General features: G+C 43.7%; 1 protein-coding gene across 2 annotated transcripts in view; it reads right to left on the reverse strand.

The window, feature by feature from the left end:
- Positions 1-1,280: 1,280 nt before the first annotated feature.
- Positions 1,281-15,524, reverse strand: part of LOC110503108 (semaphorin-4G) — a 55,048-nt gene continuing 40,804 nt past the window's right edge. For both annotated transcript variants that reach the window (XM_036960335.1, XM_036960336.1), the window contains exons 10-16: positions 15,244-15,388; positions 13,943-14,165; positions 13,612-13,727; positions 13,238-13,392; positions 12,888-12,949; positions 9,364-12,373; positions 1,281-2,726 (exon numbers count right to left, since the gene is read on the reverse strand). In XM_036960335.1, coding sequence (XP_036816230.1) covers positions 11,268-12,373; positions 12,888-12,949; positions 13,238-13,392; positions 13,612-13,727; positions 13,943-14,165; positions 15,244-15,388 — 1,807 coding nt within the window. In that variant the 3' untranslated portion in view covers positions 1,281-2,726; positions 9,364-11,267. The remainder of the gene's footprint in view (positions 2,727-9,363; positions 12,374-12,887; positions 12,950-13,237; positions 13,393-13,611; positions 13,728-13,942; positions 14,166-15,243; positions 15,389-15,524) is intronic.

The raw sequence follows: 15,524 nt of genomic DNA on the forward strand, positions 1-15,524 counted from the left end.
CCCCATCTATCCTCTTACGCAATGTGATCTTTCACGCTCATTTTTCAAAATAAGAGCCTGAAACTATGTCTAAAGACTGTTGACACCTTAGGGAAGCCAGAGAGAAAGGAATCTGGTTGATATTCCTTTAAATGGAGGAAAGGCATGCATAGGAACAGAAGGGTTTCAAAATGAGGCACTTCCTGATTGGATTTTCCTCAGGGTTTCGCCTGCAATATCAGTTATGTTATACTCACAGACAATATTTTGACAGTTTTGGAAACTTTAGAGTGTTTCCTATCCTAATCTGTCAATTATATGCATATTCTAGCATCTGGTCCTGAGAAATAGGCCGTTTACTTTGGGAACGTTATTTTTCCAAACATAAAAATAGTGCCCCCTAGTTAACCCCACCGTTTCTAGGCCGTCATTGAAAATAAGAATGTGTTCTTAACTGACTTGCCTAGTTAAATCAAGATTAAATAACAAATTATAATAATTTAAAAAATAAATAAAAATCGGCATATTGGTGCCTAAAAAATACCGATTTCCGATTGTTATGAAAACTTGAAATCGGCCCTAATTAATCGGCCATTCCGATTAATCGGTCGACCTCTAGTACAAATGTAGTCCGTTTCAATCGCTGTGCTTTCTCTTAGCCCCTGCCTTTGGCAATGTCTCTAGAACACCGAATAGACCGACAGAAACACACTCTTCTCTGAGTCCCCAAATGTCCTCTAAACAAGACTAATGAGACACACGGTTATGCTTTCAACCGTGATGTTTATGCTTCCCAGAACACAAACAGAACCACTTTGAGACAGCAGCCCTGCTAGCTGAGTATGTGTATGTATAACACAATGTAGCCAGAGATTTGTGGGAGACGAGGCTGGATGCTAACCAAGTCATTTAATAGGAAACGGGCCTAGATGACTGCCTCTTCATTACCACTCTGTAAACATCTGTCAGTGTTGGTCCATCCCAGGCAGACAACACTCCAGAGACCTGTGCCTCACTCTAATACTTTACTCATGATGTACTCCTCCCTCACACTGAGTGTTTGGCAATGTTAACTGGCTGGCTTGTTGAGCCTAGCTGATGTAAATCCTCAGACCATGTTTCAATTCCTCCCTTCCTATCTCCCTCCCTTCCTTCCTTCCTTCCTCACTCCTTCAATGCTTCACTACCTCGAAGTTCACTGATTCACTCTGAACTGCAATACAGGTCTAAAGAGAGATGAATATGGGCTGACCAGAGTACCGTGTCAGTTATATACACACAAGCAATGATAAACAACAGAAGAGGTTGAAACATATTGTTTATTAGAATTTCAGCTCATCAAAATGAAATGTAAACGAACCAGAAGTCAGTGAGATGCTACTCAATGTGTTAGTGTTAGTGAAGCAGGAGGACATCTTGTTGTGTGGACATATTATTCATAACGTGACAAAAAAATATGGAGAGGGAGGGAGAAAAATAAGGAGAGAGACAGGCACAGACAGAGAAAGGGGTAGAGATACTGTATAAAGCAAGAGAGTGTGTGAGACAAAGCGAGAGAGCTAGAAAGACAGACAGAAACCATTGGTAGATACAGTATATGGAGCGAGAGAGAGAGAAATACAGAACGCTGTGGATGTTGCTTAACAACCCGTGAGAAACTATCTAAACAAACCCAGATGAATGGGCAAGACTGAGAACAGTCTCATCATGTCACATTTTATTATTTTTGAATTTAAGCCTTATAGTTACGGTGGTATATTCTGTTCATCATGCTGTTGGCTAACCTACCATGCTTCTACAACAGGTTTCCCCAAACTCTGGCCCTGGAGAGCATCTGGATGTGCAGGGTTTTGCTTCAATCCATCACTAACATACCTACTAAACAAAATCAATTCATCATGGTCTTCAGTCTGACTCTGGACCATAATAAGTTGCATCAGCTGTGTTGGCGCTGGGCTGGAACGAAAGCCTGCACCACTCATAGATCTCCAGGAGTTGGAGATAGATCTCCAGAGTTGGAGACCCCTGTTCAACAGTGTTATTAGACTACTTGTGCAACACTAATGGACTGAGACCCACATCAGAGCCTCTTACAAATGGCTTTAAAACAACAACGGCAATAGAAGAGCAACTTGGTACAAAATCACAATATAAAGGCTTTTTTTCCCCTTTTAAAGGTTTTTCTTCAAAGAACGTAGTGGCACTGATAGTGCAGTCCTTTTAAAACCTGACAACAGTTTATGATGGTCCCCCATTCTATTAGTAAGCTTCCATGTTGTGATAGTTTGTCATCTTTACAGAGAGGGCTATAGAGGACAGAGTAGTCTGAGGTGAAGACCAGGACCATTAAATGCCTCTTTCCCCAGTTTGCTCCTGTATCTTGAGGTGAACAACACAGGTCAGGTTGCAGAGAGTAGTTGTACTGTACCATGACCTATATTACTTACTGAGGTATCCATATCAACTCCAGTTCTCAGGTTAAGATGGGATAGAGCAGTGAACTGGTTGTAGAAGGGAGGATTTGACTTTTTCCTCACTCACTCTGGATTATAATTGCTGTCTTCCAATTGCACTGGAGCTGTGTTTGATTCCAAACGGTGGCATTATCCTGACATTTTGAAGCTACACTATTCCCAGTTGGCAAGATCTTCATGTCACGGTACCAGACATCACACCATATTTGAGAATGGCTGGAGCAAGATCTGTTTGAAACAGACAGGCCCCAAACTAGATAGCATCTCTCAGGTCTGTGGAAGAAAGAGACACATCTGTGAGTCAGGAACAGAGATATACATTCTGGGTTCATTTACTGGTGTTGTTTTGATGCGTCACCACCCACAGGACACAAACTGGTTGAATCAATGTTGTTTCAACGTAATTTGTCAACATATTGGTATGTGAACTCTATGCGGAAAATACATTGGATTTGATAAAAGTATTTAACTGTTGTTTTGAGGGTGAAATGTCAACCACAGGATTATATAATAATAGCAACACAATTTCAACATAGACAAACCTTGTATAAAATATGTTGAATTTGTACCTTCAAACCAACATTAGATCTTCAACGTTATATCCACTATCAGAAAAATAACTACAGGCTGGGCAGCACATCCAACTGGAGAACGGGTTTATCTACAGCTACCCTTTGGTCTCCCATCAAGGGAGGTGCACAATTGTCCCAGCGTCATCCGGGCTAGGGTTTGGCCGGGGTAGGCCGTCATTGTAAATAAGAATTTGTTCTTAACTGACTTGCCTAGTTAAAAAAGGGTAAAAATTATATATTACTGTTCAAAAGTTTGGGGTCACTTAGAAATGTCCTTGTTTTTGAAAGAAAAGCTACTTTTTTTGTCCATTAAAATAACATCAAATTGATCAGAAATACAGTGGAGACATTGTTAATGTTGAAATTACTATTGTAGTTGGAAACGGCTGATTTGTAATGGAATATCTACATTGGCATAGAGGCCCATTATCAGCAACCATGACTCCTGTGTTCCAATAGCACGTTGTGTTAGCTAATCCAAGCTTATCATTTTAAAAGGCTAATTGATCATTAGAAAACCCTTTTTTAATTATGTTAGCACAGCTGAAAACTGTTGTTCTGATTAAATAATCAATAAAACTGGCCTTCTTTAAACTAGTTGAGTATCTGGAGCATCAGCATTTATGGGTTTGATTACAGGCTCAAAATGGTCAGATACAAAGAACTTTCTTCTGAAACGCGTCAGTTTATTCTTGTTCAGAGAAACGAAGTCTCTTCCATATGAGAAACTGCCAAGAAACTGAAGATCTCATACAACTCTAACCAGAATAGAAAGAGTGGGAGGCCCCAGTGCACAACTGAGCAAGATGACAAGTACTGTACATTAGAGTGTCTAGTTTGAGAAACAGACGCCTCACAAGTCCTCAACTGGCAGCTTCATTAAATAGTACTCGTCAGTCTACCCGCAGTCTCAACGTCAACAGTGAAGAGGCGACTCCGGGACGCTGGCCTTCTAGGCAGAGTTGCAAAGAAAAAGCCATATCTCAGACTGGCCAATAAAAAGAAAAGATTAAGATGGGCAAAACAACACAGACATTGGACAGAGGAACTCTGCCTAGAAAGCCAGCATCCCGGGGTCTCCTCTTCACTTCTGACGTTGAGACTGCGGGTAGACTGACGAGTTTCAGAAGAAAGTTATTTGTTTCTGGCTATTTTGAGCCTGTAATCGAACCCACAAATGCTGATGCTCCAGATACGACTATGTAGATATTCCATAAAAAAATCTGTAGTTTCCAAATACAACAGTCATTTACAACATTAACAATGTCTACACTGTATTTCTGATCAATTTGACGTTATATTAATGGACAAAAAATGTGCTTTATATATATATATACAGTGGGGAGAACAACTGCCGATTTTGCAGGTTTTCCTACTTACAAAGCATGTAGAGGTCTGTATAACTTAATAGTTGGTACAGAAACCTTTGTTTGCAATTAGAGAGATCATACGTTTCCTGTAGTTTTTGACCAGGTTTGCACATACTGCAGCAGGGATTTTGGCCCACTCCTCCATACAGACCTTCTCCAGATTCTTCAGGTTTCGGGGCTGTCGCTGGGCAATACGGACTTTCAGCTCCCTCCAAAGATTTTCTATTGGGTTCAGGTCTGGAGACTGGCTAGGCCACTCCAGGACTTTGAGATGCTTCTTACGGAGCCACTCCCTAGTTGCCCTGGCTGTCTGTTTCGGGTCGTTGTCATGCTGGAAGACCCAGCCATGACCCATCTTCAATGCTCTTACTGAGGGAAGGAGGTTGTTGGCCAAGATCTCGTGATACATGGCTCCATCCATCCTCCCCTCAATACAGTGCAGTTGTTCTGTCCCCTTTGCAGAAAATCATCCCCAAAGAATGATGTTTCCACCTCCATGCTTCACGGTTGGTATGGTGTTCTTGGGATTGTACTCATCCTTCTTCTTCCTTCAAACACGGCGAGTGGAGTTTAGACCAAAAAGCTCTATTTTTGTCTCATTAGACCACATGACCTTCTCCCATTCCTCCTCTGGATCATCCAGATGGTCATTGGCAAACTTCAGATGGGCCTGGACATGCGCTGGCTTGAGCAAGGGGACCTCGCGTGCGCTGCAGGATTTTAATCCATGACGGCGTAGTGTGTTACTAATGGTTTTCTTTGAGACTCTGGTCCCAGCTCTCTTCAAGTCATTGACTAGGTCCTGCCTTGTAATTCTGGGCTGATCCCTCACCTTCCTCATGATCATTGATGCCCCACAAGGTGAGATCTTGCATGGAGCCCCAGACCGAGGGTGATTGACCGTCATCTTGAACTTCTTCCATTTTCTAATAATTGCACCAACAGTTGTTGCCTTCTCTCCAAGCTGCTTGCCTATTGTCCTGTAGCCCATCCCAGCCTTGTGCAGGTCTACAATTTTACCCATGATGTCCTTACACAGCTCTCTGGTCTTGGCCATTGTGGAGAGGTTGGAGTCTGTTTGATTGAGTGTGTGGACAGGTGTATTTTATACAGGTAATGAGTTCAAACAGGTGCAGTTAATACAAGTAATGGGTGGAGAACAAGAGGGCTTCTTAAAGAAAAACTAACAGGTCTGTGAGAGTCGGAATTCTTACTGGTTGGTAGGTGATCAAATACTTATGTCATGCAATAAAATGCAAATTAATTACTTAAAATCATACAATGTGATTTTCTGTATTTTTGTTTTAGATTCCGTCTCTCACAGTTGAAGTGTACATATGATAAAAATGACAGACCTATACATGCTTTGTAAGTAGGAAAACCTGCAAAATCGGCAGTGTTTCAAATACACGTTCTCCCCACTGTGTATATATATATATATATATATATATATATATATATATTGTAGCTAAGCCCTGTTTCCCCAGTTTGCTCCTGTATCCTGTGGTGAACAGCACAGGGATTTACCGGTTACAGAGAGTAGTTGTACTGGACATTGACCTATATTACTTACTGAGGTATCCATTTCCAAAGGTAATGACGTCAAATGACAAAAGTAATATTGAATTGTGTTTGGTTGACAACAAAATATCACCATTTAATGAAATGAATCTACTGCTTGGATAGTTCCATCTAAGCCACTGGTTTGATCCCATTCTTTTTGGTTGAGTTGGAGAATCGAACATAGTATTTGTTAACAGGCTATTTATTGTATTTCAAAAGTGATAGTGAATTGTGTTTGGTTGTCAACGCAACAAAATATCAACAGGTGATCTATCTTCTGCTTGGATAGTTCCATCTGTGCCAGTGACTTAGTCTGGCTTTACTTGCAGTTACAAATTATTAATTGATGTGTTGGGTTCACGTCTCCATCTCAACCACAAATCTATGTTAAAGAATAGGACAAAATCAAACCCTTTTTAAAGTTTCATTTGATTCCTTCAATTTAGATTTTTGTTTTTGTTGTATAGTATACAGTAGTATACATTTTAAAAATCTGCGTCTCATTGTAATTCCGTTACCATCGAATTGCCCTAAAACATCCATGGCCACATTTTGAGGTTACCATAACTAAACATCTCTTCCTATGTAATTCTATAAAGCGTGCATGTTCAGAACAGCATGCATAGGTCATCGCAAGTCTGTGGAGATCTTCACAATTGCTCTAATAATCTGTGCAGAATCTCAAACAGCATTGATCACTTGCACTATGTACTTTGAATGTAATCTCAACTGCAATCCAGGTCATTTGGTTCTTCTACAAAATGAAGCACAGCGATAACACTTTAATCTATTGTATAAATAAACAAAAGATCTGACATTATATTCCTATTTGAACTTTGCTGTGCTCTTAAACGGTTGAAAGTGCAGTGACAGACATTTGAAACCAAAAATCTAATTGTTTTTCTATTGGAATTTGGTTGTACTTTTAGATGGTTGAAAGCATAGTGATAACACATTGGAAATTCAATACATTTTTGTCTGTCTTATTGAACGGGTGAATATACAATAGGTTGTAATCTCATTGATCAACGTAAACCAAATATTACCCAATTATCCACGTTGAAATGACGTGGTGTCCCCAGTGGGCAGTAGCCACTGGAAACAAAAATAACTTGCATAAAAAAGGGATGAAAAATGATTTTTTTTTTAAATAGATGAAAGCTAGCACAGTGCTATAGATAGCATCACAGCTGTCCCTGTGTGTATGAAGCGGGCCGTAACTCTTCAAACGTATCCCAAATCTTGATTTAGAAGAACCCCGTTGGGAGTATAGTTTACCTACCTAACTAAATAACTGTCACCATGTCTCATCACTCCTGGGTATATTTAGAGAGACTAGCTGAATAGGGCTTAATGACGGCTTCTCTAATGGAGGCTTCTCTAATGGAGGCTTCTCTAATGGCTTGTGTTGCTTTTTCTTTCTTTCCTCCCTTTCATCTCCTCCATCAATGCCACGGTCATGTGATGTTTGGTCTCCAACCAGCTATAGCCTTTTTTGAATTTACTGCAGCATTCAATTCACTGCTTCTCCAGCCCACATCACAGACTCACATTAGAGACCTGTCCTGGCTTGTTAGATTCAATCATACGTGGTGTGTGTGTGTGTGCGCGCATGTGAGTGAGTGAGAGCGAGAGAGAGTGTGTGTGTCTGCATGTGTGTGCTACTTTCCGTTTTCAGGGTCTAGAGGTATAAGAAGATAATTGAGAACAGAGTGTGCATCTGAAATAAATCTATTCAGGAAATCTCTGGTGGAACTCTCTCCCCCTCTTTCTCTCTTCAATCTCTCTACAGAGAGGTCAGGTGCTCTTGCCAGGTTCACCTGCTCCAATTAACTTGTGCGTCTCACAGAGGAGAGACAGAACTCTGGAGATCAGTGGTGACATGGAGGAAATAGATGAGAAGAAGAGAAAGCAAAGGAGAAAGGACAAGATGAGGGAGGAGGGAAAAAAGATCAAGACAAATGTGTGAGAGAAAGTGAGAAAGGAGATGGTGAAAAAGGGAAAAGACGGCAAGTGGAGAAAGAGAGAGCGAGAAATGGAGAGAGAGCATCCGATTCAGAGAATGGTGAACAGTTTCATCTCATGTAGAGGACATTTTTTTCCCTTCACCTGGAGCTGCTAGATTTTCTTACTCTGCTTCACTAATATCGACCCTCTACTCTACCCTCTCTATTCCTAACAACCATCACTAATACCGACCCTCTACTCTACTCTCTCTATTCCTAACAACCATCACTAATACCGACCCTCTACTCTACCCTCTCTATTCCTAACAACCATCACTAATACCGACCCTCTACTCTACCCTCTCTATTCCTAACAACCATCACTAATACCGACCCTCTACTCTACCCTCTCTATTCCTAACAACCATCACTAATACCGACCCTCTACTCTACCCTCTCTATTCCTAACAACCATCACTAATACCGACCCTCTACTCTACCCTCTCTATTCCTAACAACCATCACTAATACCGACCCTCTACTCTACCCTCTCTATTCCTAACAACCATCACTAATACCGACCCTCTACTCTACCCTCTCTATTCCTAACAACCATCACTAATATGGACCCTCTACTCTACCCTCTCTATTCCTAACAACCATCACTAAAAGAAAAGAGGAGAACTGACTAGAGCAGAGCTCCCCTGGATGTCACTATCTGGCCACCATATCAGTTTTGCTGTAACACAGGCTGCAAATATCTATTAAAATCAATATAACTAATCCTAGTTTGTTCTTACCTTAGTTCCTCTCTTTTAGTAGGCCTATACGGCTCTTCCATTTAACATCAGTGCTTTTATGGGAGATTGCAATTTGTCTGAGTAACTGTATATACTTGTTTAAATGCCAGTGCTTCCCAACCCTGGTCCTCGTGTACCCCCAACAGTACACATTCTCATTGTAGCCCTGGACAAACACACCTCATTCAGCTCATTGAGGGCTTGATGATTAGTTAAATCTGGTGTGCTTGTCCAGGGTTACAATCAAAATGATTACTGTTGGGGAACTGGAGGACCAGGGTTGGGAAACACTGGTTTAAGCAGCTAGCTGGCAGAGTGCCTGTCTTGCTCTGTTTGTCTGTCTATCTACGTCTGTCTGTCTATGTCTGTCTGTCTATGTCTGTCTGTCTATGGCTGTCTGTCTATGGCTGTCTGTCTATGGCTGTCTGTCTATGGCTGTCTGTCTGTCTGTCTCTCTGTGTCTGTCTCTCTGTCGGTCTGTGTCTGTCTCTCTGTCTGTGTCTGTATCTCTGTGTCTGTCGGTCTGTGTCTGTCTCTCTGTCTGTCTGTGTCTGTCTCTCTGTCTGTCTTTGTCTGTCTCTCTGTCTGTGTGTGTCTGTCTGTGTGTGTCTGTCTGTACAACCAACAAAATATCAGAAAGCAAAACTCAGTCTGCTTACCTCAGGTGTGTAGCCTATAAGTTGTTATGGCCATGAACCGGAAGTGATGTCTGATCCTCTGTGGCTGAGCTGTGATGAGTTCAGAACTGGGAATTTTGCCAACCCCAGTTCAGACACATTCGTTGGAGTTGGTTAGGAGAAAGAGAGTCAGTAGTGTAGGGGTGCTGCTAATCCATTAGCTCCAACTCAGTTGATGGTGTTGTCTCTTGACAGGGTATGATGATGTTGAATCTCCCATAGTCCTGATGTGCTTGTAGTGTCCATTGATTTGAGTACATAATAACCAAGGAATGTCTGAAGCAAATGGCACTGAAAGTGCATAAAAACTGTTAATACTGTCATATTTCCTATCACAAATATAATGTTCAAAGGGTATTTTAATTGGATACTCTCTCTGTCTTGGGTTAGACGTCGCTATATGTTAATAATAATACTTGAATGTGGTTATTACAGTTTGTGTTACCATTGTAATCAATAAAGATAATTTACAATGAGAACCTCTAAGAATAAAAACAAATACACTTTTCCCCTCAATGTTCTAATATGAAACCTGCTAAAAAGGTGTAGAGCACACCATCATTACAACACATCTGGTCCCTTCTTTGGACATCTGCCTCCATTTTAAAACACAAGCCAATTCAAGGCCGTTGTCACAATTCACAACAACTTCATATGAGCCTATTCTTCTTCCTCCTTTTCCTCCTTGTTACCATGGTCTGTGTTGAGACTTCACAGGGTCCCTGCCACTCGTGTCCTGCCCAGCGAGGAACCTTATTCTGGGGCTGAGATCTGAGGCCTGCTCCCTGAATCACTCCCTCCAGGGCTAGTCTTGTATTGATCCAGACTGAGCCGTATTGACTTGAGCTGGGTTAGCGCTAGCCTGCTAAGTTTTGCAGAGCTGAGGTAGGTTCTCTCTGTCTCTCCTAGAGAGGCGTATCTTACGTGAGTCCTCACTGTAACCCATGCCTTTGGGTGTCAAACAGGAGATAGAGATACAAGAATAGCTCCTAGGAAGGTTGAATATTGTACAGAAATATCCTCTTTTGAAACATAGTTGTTATTCCAACACACATGCAAGCGACTCATTAGATGTGTGCCCATTTTCAGTGGTGCAAAAACTTTTAAAAAAGACCCATTGCAGCCGTTTTTATATCTATATCCAATCATTTCTAGGTAACAATTAAGTACCTTACCTTAAAATGGACAAAATGGACTGTCTGGGAGTGGTCTGTGTGGGGAGGGGAAAACTTAAAACTAGCTGTTATTGGCAGAGAGGTTAGAAACTCTCTTTGTTATTGGTCCATTAACTAATTTACCAGGGTGTCACCAGGCAAGCCGAAACTCCCGCCAATGCAAACAGGTTGATTAGACGACTGTATTTCCAACTAGCAAATATTAGGGAATAACACTGATTTAAAAAAATCACACTTTTACAGTGTTCGTTTCATCAACTGTTGTACAATATTCTACAAAACACAGGAAAAAAGCATTTCGACTGCACTGGGCCTTTAAGTAGGACAAATGGCAGGCTATCTCCCTCTCATAATTCAGATCAGGCTAGCTGCTGTTATATAGACTTGCCTAGAGTCCATTTACTCTGTGAGCAGCATGGGTCATCCACAAATTATCTCTGCACCCCTCGGTTTGGGGCCAGTTTCTCAAGTTCCTCCCGATGAGTATTACTATTCTTGACTTGGAGAAGGAGATAAAGTCAGAGCCTTACAACAGGCCCTTCAGCATGTAATGACCGAGTCATAGGTTCAATTGTCGCTGGGGCCACCAATACAAAATGTATGTACTCACTGATGTAAGTCGCTTTGGATCTGCTAAATGGCCTATATTAATGTCCCAGTTCAGTCCTCCCACCACAGGGGGAGCTACCTCCCTGACACAGATTCCCTCTACTACACAGAGCTCTCGTCCGGTTTGGGCAACAGCTGTGTGTGCTTCCTCTTCTCTAGGATCCTGTTGAGTTCCTCAGTGAAGGAGTAGCAGAGAGGAGAACTGCTGTCTGCGTCACTCTGTCTTAACAACACATAGCTGTTACCGTGCATCCTCCGCAAGACGCTGGGTAACGTCGCCGATAGGCCGTTGGGGCTGGGGAAGTCTTGCAAGTCACACTCTGATTGGTTGAGGGCAGAGTGGGGTGTCTGAGGAGGCGGGGGGAGAGGAGGGGCAGGGGGTGGGGGGTCCTTGTTGGGGGAGGACTGGCCCTCCCCAGGGACGATCTGGAGGAAGCCCCCTTCATGCGCGTCACCGTCCCCCGGTTGTTTGGAGACACCGTTACCATTACAGATCCCATTCCCATTACAGTGGCTGGAGATGGTCTTGAGCTCTAGGTGGGTGGAGCTACTGTGGCGTTTCTGATGCTGCTTCCTGTGTTTTTTCTTCCTGTTTGTGTGATTGGCAGATGCAGCGGCGGCAGCGCGGAGAGAGTACTTCCCCCTGTGGCCGCCCCGAAGACAGAAGCCCACGTAGAGGAGAACCACTGTGAGAACCAGACACAGACCCCCTAGGATGGTGATCATGGACAGGTACATAGCCTCCATGCTCCTGGGGGAGAGCAGCTCCGAGGTGGGGGGGAGATGGGCCGGGGGAGGGGGTAGCAGGGGCCTCTCTGAGGAGGGGGGTGCGCTGGGTGGAGGAGGGGGGTCAAGGCTGGATGAGTCAGAGTCCCGGGGGGTGTAGTAGGAGTAGTCTTCCTTGGGGGGGTCCATGGGCGGGGGACGGGGTTGGGGCATGTCTAAACGAACTGTCACAGAGTACGTAACCACGGCAACCCGGATGCCATTCTCAAGGGCGTGGCAGGTGTACTCGCCGCTCTGTTCAGGTCGGGACTCAATGACCAGGAGGCCATCATTTCCCACTCTGAAGCCGGAGTCCAGGCCGTAGCCCTGCAGCTCTGACCCACCCAGAGTCCACACTGGGGTTGCCAGGTTGGAGCTGAGTTCACACTGGAGCAGCACGTCATCTCCCACCATCACAGACCGGTTCCGGTGCTGGACTAGCTCTGAATGAATGGCAACACACATACAACATGAGTATCCTCTCAAAATAAGACTGATATACTGTTATGGCTTTCAGAATAGACAATAAAAGGCCCAATACATTGTCCTATGTGTTTGGGAGTTATATGCAACTTCTATACAACTTATCAGACTGCATATATGACTCTAAAATCACTGGTGCATAAAGAATTCAATATGTTACATTCTCCCATTTAAAACAATTGCATCATAATCAGAAAAGCTTGAGGATCTCAAATCCTGAATTGCATAGTATTTTCTAACTTCTTAGTATGTAAAGTGCATCAATGTATAAGTCAGATTCTCTTCTGAAAGTTCTCTTCAGACCTATCAGAAATATGATTAGAGGTGCTATGGAAACGAGGGTGCTGCAGAGACAGCATGCAGCATGCATAACCAACTTTCAAATATTAACACTTAAATCCCTCAACTTTCCAGATAAAATACATCTGCACGACAATACAACTAAGTATGGTCAGATAAGGCCTGTCTGTGTACCGTCTGCTGTGTCGCTGTCACATCCTCTGTTCCCATACAGGACGTCCTGACTCAGGTTAGACCTGACAGGAGAGGAGAGGAGGAGAGACTGTTAGCCTGTCATCAAGTACACACACACACACACACACACAGAACTATTCATGTCACGTTCACCAGCACAGTCAACAAACATTACGCCCAGTTCAGCATTACGCAACAGTTGTGAATGCATTGCAGAGATTGCAACACAGACAGAGATATATAGAAGATAAGATAAGTCAAATCAAACACACAGACAGACACAAGGGCACCAGCTAAAATGATATTACTCAACCCCATCACCTGACAGTGACGTGATGACACACACACACCTGTCAGTCTGTGCTGTGATGTCCACACAGTCCTGTCCATCCCAGCCACAGTAAGGGTCCCGGGAGAAGACACAGTCGTAACAGGAGGTGTACCTGCTACAGGTGGAGAGAGGCAGCTGGACCACACCAGAGGGAGAACCTACATACACACTCATCTAGAGGGGAGAGAGAGAGAGAGAGAGAGCCTCTCTGTGTTATTGAAAATGGGCTAGAGCAAAAGCCAACAGCAGTGGATCTGGGTTAGCGGTCCTTCACTTAGAATGACAATAAACAAAACATACAAAACATAATACTGGCCGTGTGAGTGAAAATGTGCACCTGTGCGTGTGTGTACGTGTGTGTACGTGTCTGCACGTCCGTTTGTGAGTGTGTACCTGTGTGTGTGAGATGACCAGGCTATCCACAGGCTGTGGTTGGTCAAACAGCTGCAGCTCCTCTATGATGTGTAGATGGCCCTTGACCTCCACAGCCCTGTGCAGCCAGCCATCGTCTGAAACAGGAGACAGAGACAGGGTCACAACACACACACACATACAATGGGATGTACTGTACATATGGTCTGAAGTCTGTTCCATTCCATTACTGGGATGATTGGTGATCGCAATAATTGACTACCTAGTGACACACAAATGAATCACATGTACGCAAACACACAGCATAACACATGCACACCATAACCCTCCCCCTCTCTACACCCCCACCAACCTGTGCCCATGAACAGTACATGGTAGTTCTGCCCGTCCAGCCCCTCCACCCTGTGAGCCGCCAGCTGGGTGTAGTCTGTGGTCCTCCTGAACAACAGAGGGCGCTGCTCTGTAGACATGACTTGCTGGGACATCAGAGGGTGTCTCCTCACAAAGTTCAACACGTCGTCTGGCAAGGAGGTGGAGGAGTTGATACCTCTGGATCTCAACTGGTCTGTTATACACTATAGACGAGGGAAGAGGGTATGAGAAGGATGGAGAGAGAGGGGGATGAGAGGAAGGAGTTGACACTTCTAGATCTCAACGGGTCGGCTATACACTGGAGCGAGGGGTTAAGAAAAATACATTCAGAAGAGAGAGGGATAGAGGAGAGAAAGAGGTAGAGTTGAGGCCTCTGGCTCTCAAATGGTCTGGATGGATGGATGAATACATTAATGGGGATAGATACTGTAGATGGATAGAGAGAGATGAGTGGAAGATATAGCCCTGGAATGGTAATCGAACTCATCAAACACGTGTGTTTGATACCATTCCATTTACTCCATTCCAGCCATTATAATGAGCTGTCCTCCCCTCAGCAGCCTCCTGTGACCTATTAGCCACTATGAGTTGAAAAGTCAGTGTGTGCAAGCTGCTTATCTTTCTCCACCTGACTAAGCGAACAACTTCTCTGACTTTGTCCTCTGTAAGATGTCATTGCCAACTCTGCTAAGAGGCTTTGACACTGCCACTACAGTTAAGACCCAGAACCGTTACTTCTTCTACCCCATTTCACAGCTAGACCCGGAGAGCGGAAATTAAGCTTTTCGGCATTGAAACGACACTACTGTGGATCACGACCCGTCTCATTAATGATGTCATTCCTTTGGAACCTATAATAAGTCATCATCATAACTGCACAGAGTCTCGGCCCAGCAATAATCACCATAGAAAATGGCTTTCAACGACATAAGCTCCTTCCATTTGATCCTCATCCAAGAAGCTGCCACTCAGCTCTATGATCACTTTTTCCATCTTTCCTCTCTCTCCTTCCCAGTCCCTCCTCCTCAGTCTGTTTATCACTCTGTTTTTATAAACCCCTCTCTCCCCCTCACTCCTCAACCTTTCTCCCTCCCCACCCTTTATTGTCTCAATCTCTCCCTCTCCCCAGTTCTTCATGTGAGTATTTAGACTCAGTAGATTGGATGTTGGGATGCTGGGGAAAGAGGAGATAGATTAGGGGAAACTCTAAGAAGACCTGACTGGGCCTGTTATATAGAAGTCTGCTTGGACAGCAAAAGACAAGGCGTGTGTGACACTCACTGATCCAGGTCGTGGGTCAGGGACCTTGCCAGTGTACTCGCTCCATTTGGCTCCAGAGTCCTGGTTCTCTATGTAGGGCCCATCAAAGACCCGCTGGAGCTCAGACAGAGAAAACTGGCACACTGCCGACGCCTTCACGTTCTTCCTATAGTACACACACACACACACACACACAATTTAAGGTTGCCGTAACATAAGAAGACGTTGATATGATCAACAGTTGCCCTAAACAGTTTGTGATATCCCACATAAAGAAATAGGGTTTGGGACTATTCCATCTA

This window comes from Oncorhynchus mykiss, chromosome 23 (assembly GCF_013265735.2).
Source record: "Oncorhynchus mykiss isolate Arlee chromosome 23, USDA_OmykA_1.1, whole genome shotgun sequence".
Taxonomy (NCBI): domain Eukaryota; kingdom Metazoa; phylum Chordata; class Actinopteri; order Salmoniformes; family Salmonidae; genus Oncorhynchus; species Oncorhynchus mykiss.